Genomic DNA, 27,478 nt, shown 5'->3' with positions numbered 1-27,478 from the left:
GAGTCAATCAGGGTTCTGTCCCTGGCACCCCAAATTGATCTCCTAAACCCACCAGGTGTGACCCCTGAGTGCAGACACCAGGTTGGCTCAGAAGTCAATTAAAAAATAAAATCCGGGGGCTGGAGCAATAGCACAGCGGGTAGGGCGTTTGCCTTGCACGCGGCCAACCCGGGTTCTAATCCCAGCATCCCATATGGTCCCCTGAGTGCATCGCTGGGTGTGACCCAAAAACCAAAAAAAAAAAAAAAAATCGGGGGCTGGAGCAATAGCACAGCGGGGAGGGCATTTGCCTTGCACAGGGCCAACCCGGGTTCGATTCCCAGCATCCCATATGGTCCTCTGAGCACCTCCAGGGGTGATTCCTGAGTGCAGAACCAGGAGTGACCCCTGTGCATTGCCAGCTGTGACCCACAAAGCAAAAAAAAAAAAATCGATTGGCAAACCCCACTGGAGCAGCTCCGGGGCCGTTTCATGGTCTGTTTGGAAGGAATGGGTATGGCCAGCTGAGGGTTTTGGTTTTGTTTGGGGGTGGAAGCCAGAGCTGCGTGTCTGGGGAGCCGGGCACTTTCTCTGAGCTACACCCCGGCCCCGCGGCGGCCGGTGCGTGAGCCGACTGTTCCCGCACGTCTGGCCCTGCTCCTGCTTCTCTCCACCAGTCAACCTAAGCCTTGGGCCTTCCCGATCCTGCTCCCGGCTGGAGCAATAGCACAGCGGGGAGGGCGTTTGCCTTGCACGCAGCCGACCCGGGTTCCATTCCCAGCATCCCCTATGGTCCCCCGAGCACTGTGAGGAGTGATTTTTGAGTGCAGAGCCAGGAGAAATCCCCGACATCGCCAGGTGTGACCCCAAAAAGCAAAACAAAACAAAAACAACAAAATCCTGCTCCCTGGGGTGTCTTTTGTTTTCTTTCTTTCCCTTCTGTGTCCAGTGATCTTGCACATTGTTTTCTCAAGATTCTCTTGGACCCAGGCTGGAGCCATTAGCACAGCGGGGAGGGCGTTTGCCTTGCATGCGGCCCACCCGGGTTCAATTCCCAGCATCCCATATGGTCCCCCGAGCACTGCCAGAAGTAATTTCTGAGTGTGTTTTTATTTTTTTCTGTTTTGGCTTTTAGGCCACACCTGGCAGTGCTCAGGGCTCCCTCCTGGGCCTTCCCTTGGGATCACTCCTGGCGGAGCTTGGGGAACCGTGCAGGATGGAACCCAGGTCGGCTGCACGCAAGGCAAGCACTTTACCGGTTGGACTATTGCTCGCCCTGTTTTTTTTTTTGGTTGTTGTTTTTTTTTTTAAATTTATTGCAACTTTTTTTCTATATGGATCAGGGTGGGTTTTTTTGTTTTGTTTTGTTTAGATTTTTGCTTTTTGGGTCACACCTAGTGATGCACAGGGGTTACTCCTCACTCTGCACTCAGGAATCGCCCCTGGCACTGCTCAGGGGGCCATATGGGATGCTGGGAATCGAACCGGGTGGGCCACGTGCAAGGTAAACGCCCTCCCCGCTGTGCTATTGCTCCAGCCTTCTGCCCTTTTTTTTTTTTTCTTCTTTCTGGGCTTCTCTGGGTTCTGCCCTCAGGAATTACTCCTGGCGGTGCTCCAGTACTCCTTGTGGGAAGCTGAAAATCACACGGGGTCAGCCACATGCAAGGCAACTGCCCTACCTGCTGTACTATGACTTAGTACTATTTTTTTTATTTCGTTTTTCTTTCTCTTTCTTTCTTTCTTCCTTCCTTCCTTTCTTTCTTCCTTCCTTCCTTCCTTCCTTCCTTCCTTCCTTCCTTCCTTCCTTCCTTTCTTTCTTTCTTTCTTTCTTTCTTTCTTTCTTTCTTTCCTTCTTTCTTTCTGTGCATAGGGCTACTCCTGGTCTGGCATTGTTTGCAGGACTACAGGGTTCTAGGGATCCAATCTAGGGTGCAGGAATTTTTTCCCTTTCATTAATTTGAAATATTGGCAGATTCCCTCATTCTCCCTGCCTTCATGTTGCAGTTCAAATCTCAAACCCTCCCTGAGACCTTGGTGTCCTGCTCCCTTCTCCGCAGCCCTATATATAGGGCAGGGGCTCTGGAAACCAACTGCTTTTTGGGTGGTTGTTTTGTTATTTTGTTTTGGTTTTGATTTTGGCCTTTTTGGGTCAGATCCCGTGATGCTCAGGGCTGACTCCTGGCTCCTGCTCTCAGGAAATACTCCTGGCAGTGCTCTAGGCATAATATGGGATGTCGGGGATTGAATCTGGGTCAGCTGCTTGCAAGGCAAACACCCTCCCGGCTGTACTATCGCTCCAGCCCCATCAAACCAGCCGCTGGGCCCTGCAGAGGAGACATCTGTCCCGGTTACAAGCTGCAGGAAGCAGGGTGGTCTTTGGCCTCACAAGACCTTGTTCTGGGCTCATGTGCAGAACATACTTGGGGAAACAACAGTTCCTTTTCCTTATTCCCTGCCTCTGGGATCAGACAGCTGGCTGTCCTCTTAGTGCCATTCTGTGGGTGCCTAGGGAGCACGAGCCACTGGAGCTGTCCTTGTTTTGAAATTCTTGCATTGGAAAGAGCTCTGGGAACTGATAAATAAGAATTCCTTCTCCACCTCTCATCTGCTGCCCCTCCCAGGGACTCACCCTACCTCTTACGGGAATCCACTCCTTGGCACAGCCCGGAACTCTCCCGTGCCTCACCCGTGCACTGGGGTGCTCGGACTTTTCTTTCCGTTTCTCTGCAGGGATGATCCCCACTTATGCTCCTAGGCTAGGCTGAGACATCCCTGTTTCACCTTTTCTGGGAAGGCTTGTCAGAGACAGGCCGAGCAGCTCGTTTTGCTTGTGTTGCTGCCTCAGCACTCATTTGAATCATTTTAGCAGTTTTCCCAGCATTCCTTTGATGGGTGCTCATGTGCTGCAGGGCTCGTCCTGGCTCTGCGTTCAGGAGTCCTCCTGGCAGTGCTCCAGCGCTGGAGGATCTAACCTGGTTGGCCGTATGCAAAAGCAAGCGCAATGCCCCTGTCCTATTTCTCCTGCTTATCTCACAATGTATTTACCTTTAGGTTTTTGATTTCCTGGGAGGAGGGGCAGGTGACACGTGGAGTGAAAAAGGAATTCTTATTTCTCAGTTCCCATAGCTCTTCCCATTTCAAAAAGTTCAAAACAAGGACACCTGTAATGAATGGCTCCTGCGCTCTCCAGGTGCTCAGGGATTACTCTCTGCTCAGACTCCTGGCGGTGCTCTGGGGCCAGATGGAACACGGGGGGATCGAACCCTGGTCAGCCGCGTGCACGGCAAGCGCCCTTCCCGCTGCATTATCTCTCCAGGCCCTTATTTTCTCTTTTCCCCTTCCCAGTCCCTCCTCAGCATCTCCCAGGGGCCAGGATCTCGGGTCGCGGTGGCACCTTTTCTACCTGTCTGGCAGTGCTTTAAATCGGACGCGCTACTCCAGCCAACAAGAGAAGGAACCCGCCGTTGCACACGGCCGCGTTTGGGCCGGCCTCTGCAATATTTCACGGAGGCCCTCGTGCTGGAACGCCGGGCTGGACGAGTGACCGGTCACCTCCCGGGCTGCGGCGCCGAGAGGGTTACAGCGGCCGGGGGCGGGGCCCGGCCCGTGCCACCTGCAGCCGGCGGCGCGGCGCCTGCGCGCTGGGCCCGCGTCGGCCGCTACCTGCGGGGGCCACGCCTCTGAGGGGCGCTTGCGCGCTGGGCCTTTTCCGCCGGGGGAAGTCTCGCGGGGGCGGGGCGGGGCGGGGCCGCGCGGGGCAGTTCTCGCGGGAGCCGGACGCGGAGCGGAAGCGCGGCGGCGGCGGTGCTGCTTGGCGAGCGGGCGGCGGCGGCGGGACTGGGCTGCCCTCGGGAGCGGCGGCGGGTGGGCGGCCGCGCGCGGCGCTGCGGAGGGCCCGGCCGGGAGCGGAGCGCGGACGGCGGTGAGTGCGGGCGCGGGGTGCGGGCGCGGGGCGCGCGCGCGCGGGGGGCTCCCGCCCCGCGTTTCCCCTCTCGGGCGCTTCCTTCCCGGGGGCCGGCGGCGGGACCCCCGCGCGCGCCCGGCGCGCCCACGTCCCCGCTCGCGGGTCGGCGCGGCGGCCAGCGCGTCCCCGTCCCCGTCCCCGTCCCCGTCCCCGGGGACCCGCCGAGCCCCTGCCCGGACGGGCGCCCCGAGGGTGCCGCGGCCCCCGGCTTGCTTCCCCTCCCGCCCCGGGCTGCGGCGGCCGCGGGGGATTCCGTTCCGGAAGATACAGGCCGGCTTGCGGCCCGCGCCCCCGCGCCGGTGCCGGTGCCGGTCCCGGTCCCGGTCCCGGTCCCGTGCGGGGACAGCGGCCCGGGAGCGGGGGCCCCGGCGGGTCCGCTGCCCCAGAAACGTCGTCGGCGGGAGGCCGCGCGGGCGCCCCGCGGGGGCCTCGGGCGGGCGGGGGGCGCGGGCGGGGGGCGGCGCGCCCGGGTCTCGGCCCGCCGCTCCCCCCCCCCCCTGCCGGCGCTGCCCCGTCCACTCTCCCCCGGCGCCGCGGCTCCCGGCGCTGCCCTGAGTAATGCAAGTCATTTGCCCCTTCCCCTCCCCCTCCGCTAATCTACTTCCCCTTTTCTCGGCTCGCTTCTTTGCCTTTTTTTCTTTTCTTTCTTTTTTTTAGGTTTCTGGGGTTCCCCCCCGCGCTCCTTCCCCCCCCCCGCGAGGGTGTGTGTCTGTGTACGTGCGTGTGTGCCTGCGTGTGTGTCTGTGTGTGTGTCGGGGGTGGCTGGGGGCTACACCAAGTGCTCCCCGGACCTGGTGCTCCCGGGTCAGGTGGTGCCGGGTGGAACCGGACCTGGACCTTTCGCCTTACGGGCCAGCTGCGGTTTCTTGCTGTTCGGTACGGGTCGTTTTCTGGTTCCTGTAGGGATCCCGTTTTGGGTCCCCGGAAGACACCCTCTTGCCCCGATGGTCCGTCCGCGTCCAGTGTGTTCCTTGAGGCAGCCAGATGGGCCCGCGGGCCGGGGGCGGGGGTGGGGGACAGGGGCAGGGCTGGCTGCAGCGGGGGCCGCCCCACCCGGGGTCCTGCCTGTCGGGGTCCTGCCTGTCGCTGGGTCACAGGCCACTTGCTGATGTTGTTCTTGCTATGCCTGGCCCCCCCCTCCCCCCGTCCCCCGTCCCACGTCCCCCTCCGGGGTGTCTCTCCTATCAGCAGGGGACATCAGGTTATTTTGGGAGGCTCAGACTTTTATGACTTTTGGAAGTGATGAATGTTACAAAATTAAAATCCAACGGGGAGGCCTGTGTTACAGTGCAACTAAAGTCCAAAACTTCAGGGAATTGCACGAACCTTGATGAAGATTGTCCCGTGAGAGTCAACGGACTTACTCCTTAGGAGGCTCTCACTGCCGTTTGTCTCAATAGTGTCTCTATACATTTCTTAGGACCCATGTGTATAATGCCGTTAGTCATTGTTTTTTAAATAGAAATAGAAATATTTCTTTTTGGTTTGGGGTCACTCCCGGCTGTGCTCTGGGCTTGCTCCTGGCGCTGCGCTCACTTCTGGCAGGGCTCTGGGGGCATTTGAGGTGCCAGGGAGGAACCTGGGCTTGCCACATGCCAGGCCAGCAGTTTACCAGCTGCGCTGTCTCTGTAGCCCCAAGAAGTAACTTTATTTCAGTGCTCCTTCCCTGGTTCAAAATTTTCTGAAGCCCCAAGTCAAGGAAAGATTTTTCTTGCAGTCGCCTTTCCTAGATAGTGAAAGCAAGTCTAGAAACGCTTGCGGCAGGGCTGGGGCACTGGCGCAGGGGGAGGGGCTTCTGCCTGATGTGCTGCTGACCCGGGTGGACCCCTGATGCCCGGTGTGGTCCCCTGTGCACCTCCCGGAGAAATTCCTGAGCACTGCCAGGTGTGCCCCCCGGTGAAAACAGATGAAAGGAACTTGAGGCGGGATCCTTCTGCGAGTGAATTCTGATCCGAGGGGTTGCTGGGTTTTGCGTGCAGATTCTTCTCAGGTTGCTGCTGGCTGTTTTGTTTTGAATCACACCCGGAGTCGTTCAGATGAGTTGTTCGGAGTCGCTCTGGCTCAGTGCCCGCAGTTATCAATCACAGTGGGGACCTGCTCGCACTCCGCCAGCCCCTGCAGCGGCAGAGCCGGGGGTCTTGGGGAGTTCTGCGTAGACCCCCGTGTGGGGAGGGAGGCCACAGCTGCTGGCTTCACTCAGCAGGACTTTCTGGCACTGCTGGGTAGTCAGTGGGGGCCCCGGAGTCAGAGTTGACTTTTGTTTTGGGGGCCCCACCTGGCAGTGCTTTTGTTTCCTAGGGTTAGCTCAGTGCCCAGGGCTCCTGCTGTGAGCAGGGAAGCACCTTAGCCCTGGCACTGCCACCTCTCTGGTCCATCATTTCCATTTCATGCAAAAGCCTGGCGTGGGTCATTTGTGATGGAAAGTGAGCAGGGGATAGAAGCATTTTTTTCCCCCCTAAATTGCAGGGCAGTGATTCTTCCAAGCCTAGCATGTCTGACTTGAAAGAATCTCATGCAAATTTTGGTGGGGGGACCACTGGGCAGAACCCCAGGAGCACCCCACAGGAGGCGGGGCTCTGGGTACCTTTGAGGCAAGTGTTCCACTTTCTGTACCTATTTAGGGCCTGGGAGACAGCACAGGCTGGGCGGGGGTGGGGGTGGGGGGCTAGTGGTCAGTCTAGTCCCTGACTCCACGTCGCCCCCTGAGCATTGCTGTTGGTCCCCAGTACCACCCCCCAGCCCTGGCATTAGACCGTTTGGCTGAGTATTGCTGGACGTGACCCCTGGGCCCCCAGCACTGCTGAGGAGGGCGGCCTCCGCCCCGAACCCCCTCCCTTAAGTAAGTAAATACTTAAAAACATACTAGACTAAATGTCTTTAGACATGATTGATTTTTCATACGTGTAAGTGTTTGAACACGTTAGGACTGTGATTTGGAGCAGTTTAATTGGGGGAGGGCTTTGGGTTTGCCGGGGGCTGCTCCGGGTGGTCCCTAGACCGTGCAGCGCCAGGGATCTGCCCGCTACAATACAGGTTCCTTAACCCCTGGGCGCACGAGTGCCCCTGACTCTGGGGAACGTAGCTGTACAGTCCTCCTGGTCTCAGTTGGGGGGTTGAGAAGGGGGTGCCCTGAGCTTTTTATGCCGGAGGCCGGGGCTGAGGCGCTGTCTCAGAGTGAGTCTATCCGTTGATCTGCGTGCGTGTTCTTCAGGAGACTGACTCGGGCTCTGGAGTGAGGGACTCCGGGTCTCACTGCGGGGCATCAGCACGACTGGTCTTGTGTTTGCCCCCATGAGGGCGCTTCTTCCCAAGCCCCCACCTACTGTAGTGCGCCCTGTATAAACCTGGGGCTACCTGGGGGGAACATTTGCCTGTTGGCAGCGCCGGGGGGGCGAATCCCGGCTGGAGCTCTGCAGCCGGCCGAGCCTGCCCTGGATTCAGTTTGTAAATCAGGTAGAGCAGCAGGTGGACAGTGAAGCACAGCTGCCGGGGCAGCCGTGCAGCGGGTGAGGTGCTCGCCTTGCACGTGGCCAGCCTGGAGGGTCACCCCAGAGGGTCTCCCTGAGGACCTGAGGACAGAGCCAGGGCTGAGTCCTGAGCACTGTAGGGTGGGACCAAAACCCAAACTACAGCGAGACTGTTGAAGCGTTCTGTAAAAGGGGCTTCAGAGTGCCTTTGTGTGTGTTGGAGGCTCGGCGCCTTGCTCGGTGCTGGGAGCCTCAGGGGCTGCTCCTGGCCCCGCTCAGGCGCCGTCTGCCGCGCTCTGGACTCACCCGGCGGGCTGCATGCAGGGAGTCAGCCTCCTGCACCGTCTGGCCAGGAAATAGGGGTGTATGTTTTACTTTTTTTTATTGGTTTCAGGAATCGAACCTAGGGGCTTCCATAAGAATGTCCTACTGTTGAGGGCCAGAGTGATAGTCCAGTGGGTAGCGCATTTGACTTGCCTGCAGCCAACCCAGGTTTGATCTCGGGCACCCATTGCAGTTCCCCAAGCCCACCAGGATTGATCCCTGAGCGCAGAGCTAGGAGTGAGCCCAGAGCAGTACCAGGCGTGCCTCTCCCCAGAGAAGCGCGTCTTACTGTTGAGTGTTTCCAGGCCATGGGTGACCGCGGAACTGTATGGGTGGCAGAGAACCTTGCTACCTTGCTTACGGTAAAAACAGAGAAACTACAGTTAAAGTGTAGCGTATAGAGCAGAAGTGTGCTCTTGCTTCCAGAGAGAAACGATTGTGAACCATCCACATGTTTGCTTCCCCCTCTTTGGAACAGTATTTGTGTCACCCGTTTGTCTCCCGTTACTCTGGCACACAGGGGGTAGCCCACAAGAGACAGACGGTAAATGTACTGAGATTTGAAAGCTGCCCAGGCCAGAGAGCGAGTGCGGTGGAGAAGGCGCTCCTTTGCGAGTCTGGCCTGGGTCCTATCCCCAGCGCTGCGTATGGCTCCTGGAGCACCAGCAGGAGTGACGCCTGAGCACTGAGCCAGGAGTAAGACCTGAGCACTACCAGGTGTGTCCCTTGCCCCCAGCCATATTTCGGACGAGACTGACGGGGTTCCGGAGATGAGCCCCAGCGTATGCCTTGTATGCGGGAGGTCTGCAGAGACTTTCTGGCACCCCAGGAACAAAGGGGCCCGAGGGAGAGTAGCGAGGCTAAGGCACCTGTCTGACTGCAGCGTGGCAGTGACCGGCATCCTGGCTCCACATTGCCCCCGAAGCCCTGCCGGGTGGCGCGCAGCAGACCAACCTGTCAGAGTCCGGTGATTCCCACGGAATCACGGATTTTCATGGGATTAAATCATCGGCCTGCGGCGCCTGAGTGACGTGCCGCGGGTGTGCCCTGACCTTGCAAGTGGCCAACTGCTTTCCATCCCTGGCACTCCATAGCGCCCCGTGGCCCGCCAGGAGTCATCCCTGAGCACAGAGCCAGAGTAAGCCCCGAAGCCCACCAGATGTGGCCCCTGCCCCCCAAAGCCAACTGAACGAAAGGCAAGTTCCCATGGTTGTGTTTGCCCCGTAGCACACGTCCACATGTGTGATTTTGCTTCATGGAAACGGCATCAACTGTTTTCTCCACAGCTCTCCTCTACCAGGGAGAGGGGCCCCCGGGGACCCAGGGGCACCGAGGGCCCTCGGCCGGCCAGCAGACCGTGCGCGTGGGGAGGCAGTGCCGGCTGAGCGCGTGGTCGGGAGGAAGCAGAGCTTGCACCCCTCACCCCCGTTCTAGATCCTGGACCTTTTCTGCTTTGGGGGGGCCTGGACCCCATGGTGGTTGGGTGGCCCTGTGTTCTGGAGCTCTGCAGTGTTTTTTTTTTTTGCCACACCCAGCAGTGCCGGAGCATTGAGGTGGGGTTGACCCCTGTGCACTCTCCAGCCCCTCTCTGCAGTCTGATTTTTTTTTGTTTTTGCTTTTTGGGTCACACCCGGCGATGCACAGGGGGTACTCCTGGCTCTGCACTCAGGAATTACTCCTGGCGGTGCTCAGGGGACCATATGGGATGCTGGGAATCAAACCCGGGTCGGCCATGTGCAAGGCAAACGCCCTCCCCGCTGTGCTATTGCTCCAGCCCCTGCAGTTTGATTTTTAATTTGCTTTTTGTTTGTTTGGGCGATGCCTGGCGACGCTCAGGGCTCCCTCCTGCTCTGCCCTCAGATCCAGTCCCTCCTGGTGGTCTCAGGGGACCATGTGTGAGCTGAGGATCAGAGGTATCAGATCCGAGGGCTGCCTCGAAGGCCAGCGCCCTCCCCACGGTGCTATCTCTGGCCCTGGCGGTGTGTGTTTCAAGAGCCTGGCCCTCTGTCGCTGGGTGCTTTAGCAGGATGTTCTTCTCTGTGCTCTGGAATGTTGGTCCGTGCGGCGTGTTGTATTTATATCACGGCTTCAGTGCCATCGTCTGGAGGCAGAGTAGCTCGCTGGCTCCGGGGCACGTGTTTTACAGTTACTAATGGAGGGCCAGAGCCATAGGACAGTGTGTAAGGTGCTTGCCTTGCTTGTGGCCGACCCGGGTTCTATCCCCGGCACCGCATATGGTCCCAACCCGTGGTTCCCTCCGCCTCCCCCCCAGCACTGCCAGGAGTAATTCTTGGGTGCAAAACCAAGAGTAACCTTTGAGCATCACCAGATATGGCCCCAAACCAAACCATAACCAAAAAAGTCACAACAGGCTATGCTCAGGGCTATGAGCTTAGATCATTCCTGGTGGGCTGGGGAACGCATGGGGGGGGCAGGAATGAACCAGGTTGTCCGAGCACAAGGCCACTGCCCTCCCCACTGGACTTTGCTTCAGCCCGTAAGAGCTCTTTATGGCTATTCTCTGTGTTACCTGATATTCAGTAGGTAGTTGGGGGCCACACCCAGCAGCAGTGTTGGGGTACCACGTAAGTGGTGCTGGACTCAAACCTGGGCTTCCGGCTTGCACACCCCAGATTGTGGGGGCGCACCCCTCATTATTCCCATTTCATAGACTAGAAAACTGGGGTTTTTTAAAAACCATAGCTGGTAAGCCTTGGGGTTCTTGCGCCCGCTTCCCTTTAGGGGCAGCCAGTCTAGTGCTGTGCTCGACTACGTTTTGGTTTTTGTGTCTTGGGGGAGGAAGGGGGTCGGAAGGAAGAAGACCGCAGCGTAGCAATTCCCTTAGCAGACAGACTGTCTCAGGGTACAGTGCCCGGGGGTGTGCTGCAGTGTGGAAGCCGGGTAGCTGCACTCTTGGCCCTTCTTTCACAAAGGAAGAGCGGTGGCAACTCAAAAACCAAAAACCTGGGGCCGGAGCGATAGCACAGCGGGGAGGGCGTTTGCCTTGCACGCAGCCGACCCGGGTTCGATCCCCGGCATCCCATATGGTCCCCCAAGCACCACCAGGAGTAATTCCTGAGTGCAGAGCCAGGAGTAACCCCTGAACATCGCCTGGTTGTGACCCAAAAAGCAAAAAAAAAACAACAAAAACCCAAAAACCAAAACCCAGACAGCGGACCTGCCCTCAGGGTTCTGTGTAGAGTTACGGAGGGGTGGCGACTTTCTCGCCCTTGCTCCTACCTTCCCAGTGTGAACTGTCCGGTGAAGGGGCTGACAGCCCCACCTCGCCGAGTTTTCTTCCGACTTCTGTTGGGATGATCGATTTGATTTGGCTCCAGAAGTACAGATTGCGCTTGTGGTATTTCTCTCAAATGAAGTCTCACTGTGTCATGAAATCCTCCCTCCCCTTGAAAAAATACACGGACTTACTTTTTATTATGGTCGTCTGGATGTGCTGTACCCATGTTCGAATGTGTGTCGGGTTAGCATTTCTGGTTTTCGTTTTTGGACCACAGCCGGCAGTGCCCAGGTTTATTCCTGGGGCTTTGCTCGGGGATCACTTGTGTTGGGGCTTGGGGACCTGGTGGGATGCCAGAGACCGAACCCCGGCTGTCCGCGTCACGGCGAACGGAGTGCTCCCTGCTGTCCCGGCACTTCTGTTTATATTTTTGATGCATGTCCTAGTGCTTCTTCCGTTTATGTTTTTGATGTAGAGGGGAAGCCCGTCGCTAGGCCTGTTGTCTTTGACAGGATCCCTAGGAAACGTGGGGGAGGGGTCCCTGATGGCCTCAGCAGGTGTTGGGAGCAGTTGTCACAGTTGGGAGTGACACAGCAAATGCCGGTCCCTGCTGTGGACCTTGTCAGTGAGTGTTTGGGACTTCTGGATTGTTTTTCAGAAATGTCGCTCTTGGTTTTTTTGTTTTTTAAGATTCTGCCAATCATTTTGTAGACCTCACTGATCATAGCGACTGCAGACCAGGGATCTGGGGGGTCCTGGAATGGACAAGGCTCCCAGTGGGTAGCAGAGATCTCGGAGCATTTGTGAACATTTAAAAATAGATGCGGGGTGGCACAGTTGCTGGTGCTGGGGCCCAGGGAAGGGCTGAATTGGAGCGGCTGTGTGGTGTGATGCATTGCATAAATCAGGCTGAATCTGCTGTTCCTGGGAACCTGGACAGTTGGCAAAGGGGAATGCTTGGGCTCATCTCTCAGGTGCTAGATAATGGCTGGAAGAAATTAGGACACAAGTAGAAGTGTATTATTTGGAAATTTTAAGTAAATACAAAGATAAAGCTTTAAAAAGGGGGGGAATGATTGCTTGTTGGGGTGGGTGGAGGAACTGCTTTCTCGTAGTTTTCTTAGAAAAGCAAAAGTAGGGGCTGGAGTGATAGCACAGTGGGTAGGGCGTTAGCCTTGCACATGGCCGACCCGAGTTCAAATCACAGCATCCCCAGCATCCCGTATGGTCCCCAGAGCACCGTCACACCGCCAGGGGTAATTCCTGAGTGCTGAGCATCGCCAAGTGTGACCCAAAAAGCGGGAGGGGGGCGGGGGGGAGAGTAACTCCCGGGCCAGGGTGAGTGAGCCCTAGTAGAGGGTGGGGTGCTTGCCAGACAGGCGCCAGCCTGAGTTCAAATTTTGGCACCGTGTATGGTCCCTGAGGATCGCTGAGGCCAGAGCCAGGACTAAGTCTCGAGCACTGCAGGGTGTGGCCCCCAAAGAGTAACTCCAGAGAGTGTAAGTAAAGGAGGTTTCTTGTTTCGTTTCTTGGTGGGGGTGGAGGTAGAAGTCACATCTGTGGTGTGCAGGAGTTCAGTGCTGAGGGGACCGTCCCTATGCAGATTGAGCTGGGGTTAGCCAGGGACAAGGCTCGCACCTCGGCCCCGCGGGGAGGGATGTTTAGGGACGTGTAAGAAGCAAATGCTCCTGACACTAACTCTGATACTCTGATAGTGCCCAGGGCTTGGCTTCTGCGCTCACGGCTCCCTGCTGGTGGGCTCTGGGAGCGCCAGAGACTGAAGCCGGCGCCCTGCCCGCTGGTTCCGGGGTGGCCCAGGGTGGCCTGAGGACAGTGCTCGTGCGCCAGGTTCGCTCCAGGCGGTTGGCTGCCGCGGTGCTGGCCTTCGCGCTGTCGCCGGCCTCCTTCCCGGTGGCTCTGTCCTGTCTCCTGAGTCTCGCCTCCCTCCATCTTCACCTGCTCCGCTACCCTCCTGCTTGTTATGGCCCAGGAACGGTCCACCTGTTGGCTCTGCCGCGCCTTTCCCGTGTCCATCAGACCTCCTCCGGCGAGGCAGAGATCACGCAGGAACGCGATTTGGAACGCTGACCCTTGGACGGCCCTCCTGGGGCCGGCTGCAAGGAAGGGGGTCCCAGAGCCTGCGCCAGCCTGCCCCAGCGGGAGCCCCGCACTGGCCGTGCGCTGCAGGGGGGAGGCAGCCCTGCGTGCTCTCCAGAGCGGCGCCGGCGTTTCCGGGGGGCGCAGATAAGGCCGGGGAGAGGGGCCCGTTTAGTGGAAGAGCGGGGGCTGCCGTCCCCCGGGAGGCGTGTGAGCCAGCGGGGAGGAAAGGCGGAGGCTGAGCGCGGCCGCCGCCGGTTCCTGCACGCCGCCGCGCGCCGGAAGAGGAAGTGCGGGGCGGGGGCGGGGCGGCCGCTGCCATTGGCCCGCGGGGCCGTCGGTCTCCGGGGCCGGGCCCGGAGCGGAAGCGGGCGCCGGGCTCCTGCCTGCGGGGAGGGAGGCGGGCCGAGCCGGCGGGCCGGGGGGCGTGGGGCGTGGGGGCTGGGGCCGCGGCAGGGCGGGGCGGGGCTGCCGCCGATCCCGGCCGCGTCTCTCAACGCTCGCTCTTCCGATCCAGGCTGGCATTGTGTGTCCTGGAGCGCCGGAGCCGGTCCCCGGGGCGCGCCGGGCCGCTAGTGCAGGGAAGCCGCCCTTCCCCCCGCCTCGGGCTGCGGGCCCCGCGCGGCGCGCAGGATGGAAGCCATCGCCAAGTATGACTTCAAAGCCACGGCGGACGACGAGCTCAGCTTCAAGCGCGGGGACATCCTCAAGGTAAGCCGCGGGGGCGCCGGGGGTGGGCGGGGGCGTGCGCGCCGCTGCCTTTGTGTGGCGCCGCCCGCGCGCCTGTTGATCCCGCCGCTGCTGGGGGGCGTCCGGCGGGTGGGCCCGGGGCCCGCGGGGGCTTCCTCTGGAGGCCGGCGTCTCCCTGCAGGAGCGCGCAGGCTCGCCCTCGCCTCCCGAGGGTCCTCGCATGGTTCCGCGCTCGCGCGGGGCGCCGGCCCGGGTGGGACGCGAGCGGCTCTGCCCGTGGGGAGGGGTCCTGAGTCGGGGTCCTGAGTCGGTGACAGCGCGCGGGAAGAAGGGACCTCGGCGTATTTTCGCCCTTTGGCGAGGGCTGGGCCCCCGGAACGCGCCAGCCTGCTGTTCCACGTGCGTTCGCGGTTTCTGGAGAGGCGCTTGAGGGGCGCTGACCCGGCATGGGAGCCTTTGGTGCAGACAAGAGCCCCCACGCCGGGAACCCGGTGAGGCCCACTGCCCCCCCGCCTGCCCCCCGCCTGCCCTCCGCCGCCCGGGCTAATTAGCCGTCGGCCCAGTCGACCGGGGCAGCGTGCCCTCTCAATTGTGTGATTGACTTTCCCGCGGTGGGTGTTACCGAGTAGCGGCAGCCCCGAATGGGAAGGCCTGCGGGGAAGTGTGGGCACCTGCCCCGCACCCCGGGTTCTGGCATCCCTCCTGCCCCTGCCCCAGCCTGGTCTGGCTGCTGGGAGTTGCCGTTGATTGCCCTGAGGAGGTGAGGAGTAGTTTGTGGGGAGGAAGACCGTGGAGTTGGGCAGGACTGTGTCGGAGGGCGAGTCTTGACTCACGCCTCCCGCGGCCAGGGTGGAGCGGTGGTGCCCGAGGTCCCTGCGCAGCCCGCCTGCAGGTCGTGCTCGCAGGAGGTGCGGCTGAAGAGCCCCGCAGGCACGAGAAAACCCGGGCCATCTTCACCAAGCCGCCGATGGGTTGGCGTTTCCCTGTGCACGTCCTCAGAGGCTCCCGCTTGTCGGGAAGCAGGCCGCGTGTGCCTAGATTCAGGGGGACACGTGCTTGGGCTCTGTGAGGACCCCAGCTGACTGCCGCTGCCCGAGCTTGGAGCTTGAAAGCTTCCCCCTGTGACACGGGAACCCCACTCAGGAGCCTCGTCCGTTTCAGGGAAACGGAGACTCCCCAAGAAATTTTTTCGGGAGCTTCGTGTCTTATCTTGTTCTGTTTATCCTATCGCATGCTTAGCCCTTCATCAGTAAACTAAGCTGACACTAGGGGTTTGAGGTCTGTTTTAAACATACTTCTTCAAGAACGGTACCTGTTGTCACTGGTGTTTATCCGAGACCTGGACAGAACTGGTGGTTTTTATCTTGTGTGTTTGTGGGGTCACACCCAGCAGTGCTCAGGGCTGACTCCTGGCTCTGTGCTCAGGGATCACTCCTGTCAGGGCTCTGGAGACCCTCAGGGGTGTCAGGGTTCGCTGCGTGCAAGGCACACGCCCTGTCTGTAACATGTTCTGTTAATTTCCCTGCTAAAACTGTCACACGTGTAGACCCTTTTGTCCGGTTTTGTAATTAGAAGCAGTGGTCCTGTCTACCCTTCTGGGGGGGGGTGAATCATAGCCCCCACCCTGTCAGGTTTTCTTAGGCGAGAGAAAAATCTGTGTGTTCGGTCCCTTCCCATTTGGTAGCTGGCTGGCGGATGAGGTCATGGGGCCATTATTGCTGTTGAATGGTGGCCATTAGCTGTTTGTTAGTGGTCGCGTGGCTGTGCTCCAAAAAGGAAAGCGTGGCCTGCAGTGGTCGCCCTTTGTCTCCCAGCGCCGTGGAGGGACAGGCTCGGGCCCTGAGCGCTGCTGGTAGGAGGAACAAAGCCTCCAGGTTTCCCTCATGACTCTTACTTGCGTGGCTTTGATTCGGTTTGACGACTTCAGTACGTGGGGGGGCTGGGGGGAGGCTGCTGCGTCGTGAGGTGGGCCCTCGTGACTCGGGACCCTTGCTTTTCCTTTGTTGTTGTTGGGGGCAACACGCCGGGTGCTCGGGGCTTACCACTGGCTCTGTGCTTGGGGGGCTCTGAATGGGGTGGCAGGGATCGAACCCGGGTCAGCTGTGTGCAAGGCCAGCGGTCTCCCTGCCGTGCTCTCTCTGTCCGTTCGGGAAACTGCCTGCGGTATTGAACGCTGGATTCGAGGCTGATGCTCAGGTGCAGCATTGCCCGGCCCACCCCTGGCGGCGTGCACCTTCCCCGCTGCCAGCTTCGGGCACTCCCCTCCCTGCACACTGCCTCCTGGTCACGCCGGGAAGCCCTCCAGGCTTCCTTCTCTCTGCCCTTGTTTCATCTCCCTGTTTTGGGGCTCCAGGCCTAGAAATGGACAGAGTTACTCTGCTCTTGGAGTCCAGCCCTTTCGTCTGAGGTGAGCCTCAGTTTCTCCACTCTTGCAGGGCAGGCTGGGGCTAGGATTCTTCCCCTGGGCGATGATCTCTGTGGCCACTGCCGTCTCGGGCTTCTGCGTCCCCACCTCCTGGGGACTCCTGCTGTCCCTCTTGGAAGGCGCTTGCTCGCTCTCCCTGGGCCCTGAGACCCCCGGTGTGGAGACGGGGCGGCCCGGCCGGCCGGAGCGGGTAGCGGGCTTGGGCTGGATTGTGATGGGACGGGCTGCGGCCGGGCTGAGCTAACACTGGAGACGGCCGTGCAGGTGGCAGGTGGCGCCTGGACCGGAGGGCTGGGTGTGGACGGCCAGGACAGGCCTCGGGGACAGGAACACAGGGACCGAGGTGGGGGGGAGCCTCTGGAGACATGCAGTGGCTCTGGGAGGGGGCGCCCCAGGGGAGCCCAGTGACCCTGTGCCAGTCTCGGAGAGGGGCTCTGATGCCCGGGGCCCCGGGTTTGAACCCTGGCGTGACAGCAAAATCAGTGCTGGGATTCTGCCTGTCTCCTGGAGGGCTTTCTCAGGCTGCTTCTCACCGCGCCCTTTGATGTTTTTTAAAGACTGTTTTCGGGCAGTTCAGCGATCCACCCAGCGCGGTGCTTGCAGAGCAGAGGCTGTCCTGCCCAGAGCGTCTGGGAGCCCCTTCCCTCTCCGCGGGTGCTGCTCTGGCGCGGCCCTGCTCCGCCCGCGTGCTTTGAGCTGTTCCCAGTAACCCTGCGGCCCCGCCTTTTCTGGGAGCCGTACTCAGGAGTGACCCTTTCACTTGGGGACTTGGAGGACAATATGTAGTGCCAGGAATTGAACTGGGGCCTGCTGCATGCAGGGCAAGTGCTTTAGCCTTCTGCTGTCTCTCTATGTCCACATCACCCCCACCCAGTATTTTAGCCTTAACCTTGTACTGTCAGTATTTTATCTTTATTTATTTTGGTTTGGGGCCACATCTGGCAGTGCTCAGGGGTTACTCCTGCCGCTGCACTCAGATTACTCCTAGACCAAACGGGGTTCCGGGGATAGAACCCGGATCAGCGTGTGAGGCCCTGCCAGCTGTTCTCTGTCCAGCCCTTCACACTCGGTATGTTGAAATCCTATCAGGATATTTATGGAAGCATTAATTTGCCGATTGATAAGCGTTCTTATCAGCCTTGTTGTCTAAACCCAGAATATTGCGTCTAATCTTCTAAGAATGACTGAATTCTCTCAGCAAAGTAGTTCATTTGCCTTTCTTGCCTTTTTCCCCTGTCAGCTCAGTGGATCATTTCCAAATAGGTGCCAAGAATGAACGTTCAGTTCCTATGCAAGGCTCCTTTGGGGGCTGGCGGAGGGCCAGGCTCTCCGGGGCGAGCGATGAGTCAGGGAATCAGAGCGTTTCCTCTGGGGTCTTGTCACCTCACCTGGGAGCCTGTGTATGGCGGCCCCAGCAGTGACTGCCCCTGTCACCTCCTTTTTGGACTCTGCTTCGGGGTGCCACAGGACCTGGGGTGGCTGTTCCCGCCAGCTCACTGTTAACCCTTGGCTGTCCCTCCTACCCGTCTGCCGGTATCAGACCAGCAGCTCAGGGCTGCTTCACTCACCTCCCTGGCACGCAGTCGGTGTCACGGCCTCGTCTGCCTTCCTGTGAGTGTGAAGGGAGAGGCAGTGAGTTCATCCTGCCTGCCCGCACGGGATGGTGCGGGTTGACCCCTCCACTGAGGACCAGGGGGCACCGATCCCTCCTTCAGTGCTTCTCTGAGGATGCTAAGCAGATCTCAAACAAGATTTTTTTTTTTTGGTGGGGGAGGTCATACCCAGCGATGCTCAGGGGTTACTCCTGGCTCTGTACTCAGGAATTACTCCTGGCGTGGCTGGGGGACCATATGGGTTGCTGGGATTCGAACCCTGGTTGGCTGTGTGCAAGGCAAACGCCCTCCCTGTTGTGCTATCGCTCCAGCCCCTCCAACAAGATTTTTGTTTTTCAAACGAGTCTTGACTTTTTTTAATAAGCCGTGATTCAGAGTTACTCATGGCTGAGTTTTCAGCCCCAGCACCAGTGTCAGCTTCCCTCCTGACGGTCCTCTCACCCGCCCACCCCCCAAACAAGTTAAAAAGAAGTATACAGAAGGGCGGGCACGTAGCTTCCCAGTAGGGCACTTGCCTTGCACGTCTGAGGCCCCGGGTGGTTTCTGGCTTTGCCACAAATCAAGACGAGACCGAGAGGGCCAGCTCTGCGCCCCCAGAAGGGGAAGTAATGGTGCGGGGTGGAAGGGACAGTCGCGCGGTCCGGCCCCGCTTCCCGTGGGTGCCCTGAGCACCCTGAGTGTGGCCCCGAGCCGGGAATAGCGGGAGATAGTAGTCTCCGTGATTTACAGTACTGTCCGTGAGAGGGGCTCGTGCAGATGGCGCTCCAACCCCCCACCCCAACACACACACCCACGCGTCCTCCTCCCCAGCCCCGCCCCACCCCCACGCCCCAACATGGTAGGCTGAGTTCTGGGAGCAGCTCGCAGATTGGCTGCTCCGGGCCATCTGTTACTCCCTTACTATGCTGCTTTATATGGAACGTGTGTTTTTTTGTTCTGTTTTGGGGCTACACGCCCCCCCAGGCTCCAGGCTTGGTGCTGGGCCTCCTGGCCATCCTGGCTGCTGGTATCTCTGGGGCTCCAGCGTGCTGGTTCTCTCACCCCGTCGGGAGAGACTGTTTGCCCGAGGCACGCTGCAGCCCCCCGGCTGGAGGACTTGCCCGGTTCACCAGCCGGGGCTCAAGTCCAGACCAGTTTGTGTCCAAATTCCATGTTTTTGACCATTGTGAAAACCATTTTGGCTTTTTCACGATCCACTGAAGTCTGGCTAAAGATCTTCTTGCTCTTATTTTTGACTTTGGGGGCCCCACTCCATGATGCTCAGGGCTGACTCCTGGCAGTGCTCAGAGAGCCATACAGGTGCGGGGTTCGAGTCCGGGGTGGTGTGCAAGGCAGACGCCCTCCCTGCTGTGCTCTCTTGCTCCAGCGGGGGTACAGGCACTAACGGGAAGGATCTCCCACTGATGGGGCTTCCAGGTGACTCTTGACGCCTTCCTTGCACGCCGTTGCCTGGACGCCGTTGCCTGGCCTCCGTTGAGTGGGTTTTGTAAAAACGGAACAGTAACGTCTCTGAATGAGGAGTTGCCATTTTCTGCCTGTTTTTACCCTGATGGTGGTCCTAGGAAGTTACAGGTGACGGGCCGCTCTGTCTAGGGCCTGCCGTGCCCATTTCTCTTTTGGGGGGTGGCTGTAACCATGGCTTGGGGGACTGTGGTCCTGAGGAGGGGACCCCAGTGTCCCAAAGGCAGAGGGTGTGTGTAGCCACTGAACTCTGCCGCCCCTCCAGGTCCCTTGCCAGTTGCCTCCACACTTTTTTCACACTTTTTTGGCCCCTCAACGGCTGAGGGTCAGAGCTGCCTTTCACTTTTTTTTTTCCTGTTTTTTGGGTCACACCCAGCAGTGCTCAGGGGTTACTCTGAGGACCAGAGGGCAGACCTGGGTCCTGTTCCCAGCACTACCGGGAGTGAGTCCACGAGCACTGAGCCGGGAGTAGCCCCTGAGCATAGCATCACAGCATGTGTTCCAAAAGTATCACCCCCCCCCACCAGAGAAAAAGTGACTCAAAATGACATTTTGAAGAAAATGTGAGTCCTTTGGACAGGTCATTCCTCAGTTGTCGCCCTCCTTGTGAACACCGGTGGGGTTGGCAGTAAGCAAGGACCGTGGCTCCCGGCCCGCCTCTCCTGGTGCCCGGTTCCCCATCACCGTCTCTGGCGCTCTGCTCCCCTGTCCGTGAAACGGGGGCAGGGGTTCCTCTGCGGGCCTCATCAGCAGGCGGTTGTCAGCCCCCTTCGTGTCAGGGTGCCTGTTCCCACCTCCTGCGGGCCCTGGAGCCCCCTCTGGCTGCCCCCCTGCTTCCCGCCTCTGACGGTCTGAGCCTGCTCAGGCCTAGTTAACGACCAGCAGCTGAACAGGGATGGGCCGTGAAGGCTGGCGAGGGCACTCGCCTTGCACAGTTACTCCCGCATGGCCCCCCGAGCACCGCAGGGAGCGGTTCCTGAGTACAGAGCCAGGAGGAACCCCCCGAGCCCTGCCAGGCACGTCCCCGAAAGGAAGCAAACCAAATAGCCAGCGTCCTAGGAGCAGTGTGAGTCTGCCTGCGTGTGCGTCTCGGTACTCCGTTGGGGTCACGGTTGACCTGGATCATCGGGACCGTGTGGGGGCCCCGCAGTGTGTGCGAGTGAGACTCCCCGAAGGCAGTCATGCGGGCTGCCTGTTCTTCCAGGTTATCCTGGACACCGCCTTGGTACGAGGGTGCCAGCCCAGCTGAACTGGGGTCATCGTGAAGTCACATGACCCGTCACACTGACCTCAGGCCCTCAGCGGGGGTGTCCAGCCTCAGCCCAGAGAGAGTGCGGCCGGCAGGGCACCCGCCTTGTATGCCGCCGCCCTGAGCACTGCTGGGTGTACCCCTGTGCGGCCGGGAGCTCAGTGACGGAGCTTTGAGGTAGCGCGTGTGCTTCGCCATGGTGCGGCCTTTGTTCACCCTGGGCACGCGTGTGTGTGTGTGTGTGTGTGCGCGCGCAATGGTGCGGCCTGGGTTCGGCCTGGGTGTATGTGTGTGTGTGTGTATGTGTGCGCGCACGTGTGTGTGTGCAGTGCCACACTGAGCTGAGCCCTGGGGTGGAACCTGGGGTGTCGCATGTGCCCTGCTGATGCCTTTTCTCTTGTCTCCGTGCCTGCCCGGAAGCTCCTGCTCTTGGCATCTGGGGCCGGAGCAGTTCCGCAGCCCCCGCTGTCCACTAGGCTCTCCAGCTGCAGCCCTGCCGTTAACCACTGCTCAGGACGTGACCTTTCAGGCAGTGGCCTGAGTTCCGGGTCTCCGTCTGTCCCCTCATTGCGCCGTGATGGCCGTCCCGGGGGCCCTGTGCTTCTGAGGTCCCCGCTGCTCCCTGCCGCTGACTAGGAGCGGCCCTGGGTGCTGACCGGGGTTCAGGGTGCCCTTGCCCAATGCCCACAGGGCCGCCGTGGTCTGTCGTTGCAGGCCTGGACAGTGGGGGGGGTCGGGAGTGGTGCCGCAGTCTGGGGATAATGGAGCAGCAGCCCGAGGCCGGCCGGGCATGGGCACCACTGGGGCCCTCCGGCTGTGCTGTGGGGGCGGAGCTTGCTTCTCGCAGCTGGGTGTGCCTGGGCCTCGGGACCATGTTTCTCAGCCCCGGAGGTGCCCCAGGTCTGACTGGAGAGAGGGATGTGCCCCCGCAGCTTACCCCGAGAGGTCACTGAGATGGCACTGCTGCTGGCTGGGCTGAGGGGCTCCGGGGGACCATATGGGATGTTGGGAGTCGAACCCGGGTCAGCCGGGTGCAAGGCAAATGCCTTCCCTGCTGTACTGTCGCTCCGGCCCCTCGGGTTTCTTTCCTGGGTGAGGACACCAGTCCCTGTCTCTGCTCTCTCCGCCCCTGGCTGCTGTAGATGATACGGACCCAAACTTTATTTTTCTCTTCAGAAAAAAGTAAAAGCAACAAATCCAAACCCACTTGACACCCTCCAGAGAACTTTCCAGTGCTCAGAAAGACCCCCACCCCACCCCTGGTGGCACGGAGACCCCTGTGTGGTTCCCTCACCCGAACGCTGGTGCAGACTGCCCTGGCCTGGCTCGCGTTTGTTGTGGGTTGGACAGGGTGCCTGTGATCCCTCTAAGTCTCCGTTTTCGTGTTTGCTTTGGGAGGAGGTTGGGCCACACCTGCCGGTGCTAAGGGATGATTCCTGGCTTTGTGCTCAGATGTGACCCCCGCTGGGTCTCAGGGGACCCGACCTGGTCCCAGGAATTAGAACCAGGGATGGCCCAGTGGACAGAAAAGTACCTTCCTCCCTCCCGGCACTGTCTCTGAATGTTAAACATCACTCCAAGCAGGGCGGCTGGTGGCCCAGAGGTCAGGCTGCGCCTGGTTCTGGTGGCACCACCAGCTGTGACCCCACTTTGCGAACCGGCCCGAGTGCAGGGCTTGCCTGCAGGAGGCCTCGGCACCCCATGCCCGTCGGCCCCCGGGCACTTGCACATGCTTCCATACAAAAACACAGGAGACTCCTGCGCCAGCTGTGGCGGGATTGTCTCTGCTCTTCAGCTTTGTCGTGATGTGAGCATTTTCTGTCTGTCTCTTGGGCCGTAGCTGGCAGTGCGCAGGGCTTACTCCTGACTCTGTGCTCAGGGATCCCTCCGGGTTGGGCTCGGACCTTGGGGTGCGGGGGAGCACCTGCGTGGGCGCCTTCGAGGCTGGCACCCTGCCCGCTATGCTACGCTCTGTCCCAGGTGCGGACGGTTCGATGCCGCGGTCGCGGTGGACTCAAGCTACACCTGGCGACACCATTTCGCATGATGGCTTTGCTAATTATTTAAAATAGTTTTACATTTTAGAATGTCATTTGCGGTTACGTTGGTTTGCTTGTTTGGTGGTCGTCCCTGGCATGCTCAGGGGACCCTGTGTGGTGTTGGGCGTTGGATTGGGGTCGGCCATCTGCAGGGAAGGCACCAGCCGTCGCCCCTCATGCTTTCTCTCCAGCCCCAGTGTCGTGCTTTGCAGCCGGCCCCTCTTTATCGCTCAACACCCGGTAACTATTAATAATCCCGATCTGCAGGGAGATTGCTGTGCCGTGGTTCGGAGAGGCTGGCACGGTCATACAGCGCTGACCTCCTCTCCGCGTGCGTTGAGCAGAGACCAGCGTGCCACATCTGCACGTTTCCTCGGGCTGTGGAGCAGAGGCGGGTCTCGTCTCCCCACCTGTAAGACTGGACAGCCTTTGTGCGCTGTCCCTTCGGGCCAGGGGCTTGCTCTGTGAGGGTCGGGCCGAGCGATAAGGCCCCTTGATAGTGGGCAATTTGGTTTGCGTTCAGGGCTGGAGTGTGGTGTCATTCTGGCCAAGCGAGTCCCTTCTGCAGGGCGGTCTTGGAGCATAGCTCAGATTTGGGGAAGACGGGACACAAACGAGGCTTTGTCACGTGGCTCCTTCACGCACGTCGCGGTGGAGCCCTGTGGGCGCTTTTGGGACGGGCTGAGTCGTGAGACCTCACAGCCGAGGCCAGCGAGTGCTTCCGGGGCTAGTGGGTCTCCCTGCTGTTGCCGGCACCAGAGAGACCTTTGCTTTCTGCGACGGACGTGCCTGCCTGGATGTTTTGCGTCTGGAGCCCCTCCCGGCTCCTGGTGTGCTCGGGGACCGTGTGGTTTGAATAGTCCATTGATTTATCTCTGGGCCCTACAATGGGTGTGCTTGTAAACGTAGATGCGTTTCATGAGCAGAAAGGCAATTTGAAACACCCACTGCAGTAGCTTTCTAGGTGCCAGTGTCCCAGTGAGCCGGCCTGTTGGAATTGTTTCTGTTTGGGGGGCCGCGCTCGGGGTCCTCAGGGCTGACTCCCAGCCCGGCGCTCAGAATTCACTCCTGGCGGTACTTGTGGGATGACAGAGATTGAACCCAGGTTGGGTGTAAACAGGGTAAGTGCCCTGCCTGCTGTTTTGTATTTATGTGTACACACATACACACACACACACACACACACACACACACACACACACACACACACACACACACACACACACACCCCTACCCCCTGTACGTACATTGAATTTTTTTTTGTCACACAGGTGGTGGTATTTAGGGTGGTACTCCAGGATCAGTGCTCAGAGGTCACTCTCAGTAGTGCTCAGAGCATTGAACCTGGGGTTTCTGCATATGCAAAGTGTGTGCTCCAGCCCTCGAGTCGTCTCCTCGACCCCAGACATACTCCGTTCTTGCCCTTTTCGGCTTCTACCCAGGCCCTCACGATGGCGTGACAGCTTCTCTCCCTGGGCACAACCCTGGTGACCTTGCAAAGGGTCCCTGTGCTGGGCTGTTGGGGACAATCCTGATAATCACGACTTTTCTCCAAGTCACTTGAGCCGAATCAGAGCCGCTCTGGCCCGAGATTGGCGTGGGTCTTCCCGAGCGTTGGCGGCCCTGCGCTCCTCGGGCCGGGGAGAGCCGGTGACAGTGGCCCCACCGGTGCTGGAAGCAGGTCGCTGGAGCGTCTCCCGGGGGACTCGTGACTTTCGTGGCCTCCTAAATTTAGATCGCTGGCACAGAAAGAGCCGGCGCTTGGTTCCCACTGACCAGGAAAGTCGCCTGTGCTCCCGTTGTCTGCCGCGTCTCCAGCCTAGGTGTGAGAGGACCGCCCGCTCCCCGCGCCTGCCGCCCCACACAGCGGCCCCCGAAGGCCTTGCCTCCGCGTCTTCTCAGGGAGCCCGAGTCAAGATGATTCTTGTTTCACCTGCAAAAGAGTTGCGGTCTAAATTTCACGAGCACTACAGTAAACTCTCTCCCCCCCCGCCATTTTTTGGTTTTGGGCCACACCTGCTGGTGCTCAGGGGTTCCTCCTGGCTCTGCATGCAGGGATCGCTCCGGGGGGGGGGCCAGGGGACCTGATGGGATGCCGGGATCGAACCTGGCCAGCCACGTGCAAGGCAGGCGCCCTCCCCGCTGTATTCACGCTTGGCCCCACATTTTTCCTGTTAATAGATATTTGCAGCCCTAAATTTCTCTCTGAGCTGCTTTAATTGATCCCATGAATGTGGGCATGCAGAGTTTGTTTTTACTCATTTCAGTTATTCCAAATATTTTCTAATTTCCCTTGTTCCATTTTATTTTTTCTTGACCACTTTGGTTTTTGTCTTTTTCTTCTTTGCGGGCAGGAGCACACCTGACGGTGCTCAGAGGCTCCTCTTGGCTCTGTGCTCAGAGGTCACTCTCGGCAAGCTGGGGATGGGATCCGGATGGCCACGTGCAAGGCAGGCACCGGCCCCGGCCTGTCCAGGACTGTTAGTTCTCTTGTATTTGTAAGCCCCTCCCCAGCATTCCTTCTGTTGTTGGTTTCTTGTTAAATTCCACCAGGCTTCCCGATTACAGTTTTGTTTCAGTTCTTTAATTTGATAGAAACCTGGCTATGGCCCGGGAAATGGTCTCCTGGAGAACGTTCTCTGCACGTGAGGGGAGTGTTGCTCCTGCTGGTGCTGGTTCGCGGCTTGGCCGCCGTCTGGGGGTCTCGTTGGCTGGCTTCTCCCTCGAGTGTGCTGTGCCAGTGGTACAGGTTCCTGATTTTTTATTTCGTTCTTCTGTTTATGAGTCACACCTGGTGGTGCTTGGGGGTACCCCAGGCTCCTGCCGTGCTGGGGAGCTCAGCACGCCCCCACCCCTGCTTCCTGCCTGCCCCTTCAGCTGCCTCCCCAGCCCTTGGTTTAAAAAGTACTTTGACTGGACCGGAGATTTAATGCAGTGGGTAAGGCACATGCCTTGCCCATGACCCACCCAAGTTCGGCCTCCGGAACCCCATGTGCCCCCGCGCTACCTGCCAGGTATGATCCCTGAGTACATAGCCAGGAGTGAGCCCTGAGTACTGCCTAGTGTGGCCCAGAGCGCAAGACAAACAGGCACAAAAGTGTCATGTTGGAAACTCAGACTCATGCACTTGAGCTGGGGTGGCCAAGTCCAGAGTGGCAGCGGGGGGCAGAGACCCAGAGTTGGGGGAGGGCGTGCCCAGTGTGCTCGGGGACTCTGCCCCTCGCGGCTTTGCGGGTCCTGCCGTGCTGGGGGGGGGGGCGGGGTTCTAACTTCAGCAGGACTTAGTGTCGCCCGGAGGCTTGGTGGGTCGTCCTCAAGCGCTGGGAGCGTCGGTGTCCCGGCAGGTGCCCTGGGTGTCTCTCCAGCCCGTCCGCTCGGCCCTCTCCTCTCTGCCAGTCTGCTCAGCCTCCCTGTCTCTCTCTCAGGGCCAGGCTGCACCTGGTGCGCGGGGCTGCCTGCTGGCGGGCTCGGGAGACCGGCCTGTTTGGGAGTCAGCCCAGCCAGCCGCGTGCAGAGCGAGCGCCCGCCTGCTGGACTGTCTCTCTGCCCCAAGCGCGGTGCTAATAGCACCGCAGAAACAGGATGGCTGCAGGAAGCGATTGTATTTGGTCAGTTTGTGTAGTCCCGAGGGTGATGGGCCTGCGGGCAGCACGGCGGGAGGGCGCTCGCCTTCGCGTGCCAGCCCGGGCTCGACTCCCTGGGCGCTGCCGGGTGGGGCCCCGGAGCATCAGCAAAGACAAACCTGAAGGGGCCGGTGGTCTTGGAAATGGGTCCGAGCGTTTCCTCGGGGCCAGTATTTGCCCGAGGACAGTGCTCCCGAGCTCGGCGTTTCCGGAGAGGGTCCGACAGAGCCTCTGCGCTGGGGCCAGCGACCGCCAGGCGTGAGAGACACGGGGCAGCACTCGTGCTCTTGCTCGGGACTGACCACGACACCGCAGAGGGCAGAATCTGAGACCTTGCGGCTGTCAGCCTCCTGGGTGGGGACACGGGTCCCCCTGCAGTGCTCACGCTGCTCCTGGCCCGGTGCTCAGACCCTCTCCCAGGCCTGGCGTTCCGTCAGTGTTCCCAGCTTCGCTCGTGTTTGGCCGGTGCGGGACGTTTAGCTGTCAGTCGCGAGGTTCCAGTCCCGTGGCCTGCTGCGTGGACCCTGGACTCTGGCACCCGAGCGGGAGCTGACAGGACGGGAAACTGCCACGGGCCCCGACCCCCCTCTGGGCCCGCGCTGGGAGGCGTGAGAACATCTGAGGACAGGCCCATGCTTGCCCCAGGCTGGCTGGGCCCCGTGTCCTGCAGAGTGGCCCCGGGCCCCCATAAGCACCCTGCCCCCCCCCCCCGATATAAAAACTTGTCTGTTTTTTGGGCACATCCAGAGGAGCTCAGGGCTTCCTCTTGGCTCCACACTCGGGAGTGACTCCCAGCGATGCTCAGGGGCCAGTACAGCGTCCCAGGGATCGAGCCCAGTCAGCTGTGTGCAGGACAAATGCCCTCCCCACTGGACCCTCTCCAGACAGCGCCACCTCCCCCTCCCCCCAAATGTTTTATAGTGAAGACAGGAACTGGCAGTGTTGCTCAGTGGTTAGGAGCAGGCTGGCCCTGAGTCTGAGCCCCAGCACTGTGTACAGGGCCTCTGTCCCCAGCAGCAGCACATGGCCAGCCCGGGGACTAAGCCAAGAGTAGCCCCAGGGACCCTGCTGGGGATCCCAGCCCCCCTGCCCAGTGCAATTTGTAGCCAAGTGATGAATGCGGTGGCATGAAATATATCTTCTAATTAAACACTGATTTAGCGGCTTTAGAGTGAGGTCGAACCGGATGTGGTAATTGTGTACTGCAGCTGAATAGTTTTGGATCCCGAGTACTCATGGGACGACAGCTCCCCGCCGAGGGCAGAGTGCCCGTTCCGAGGTGGGCCCAGGCGCAGAGTCACTGTCCTGT

At 59.9% G+C, this 27,478-nt stretch overlaps 1 protein-coding gene across 1 annotated transcript in view; it reads left to right on the top strand.

Moving 5' to 3' along the window:
• Positions 1 to 3,741: 3,741 nt before the first annotated feature.
• GRB2 (growth factor receptor bound protein 2) overlaps positions 3,742 to 27,478 on the top strand; it is a 44,691-nt gene continuing 20,954 nt past the window's right edge. The window contains exons 1-2 of the mRNA XM_055133279.1: positions 3,742 to 3,901; positions 13,587 to 13,780. Coding sequence (XP_054989254.1) covers positions 13,703 to 13,780 — 78 coding nt within the window. The 5' untranslated portion in view covers positions 3,742 to 3,901; positions 13,587 to 13,702. The remainder of the gene's footprint in view (positions 3,902 to 13,586; positions 13,781 to 27,478) is intronic.

Source organism: Sorex araneus, chromosome 3, assembly GCF_027595985.1.
Source record: "Sorex araneus isolate mSorAra2 chromosome 3, mSorAra2.pri, whole genome shotgun sequence".
Lineage (NCBI taxonomy): Eukaryota > Metazoa > Chordata > Mammalia > Eulipotyphla > Soricidae > Sorex > Sorex araneus.
The sequence above is the reverse complement of the archived record's forward strand: the minus strand, read 5'-3'. Positions and strand labels throughout refer to the sequence as shown.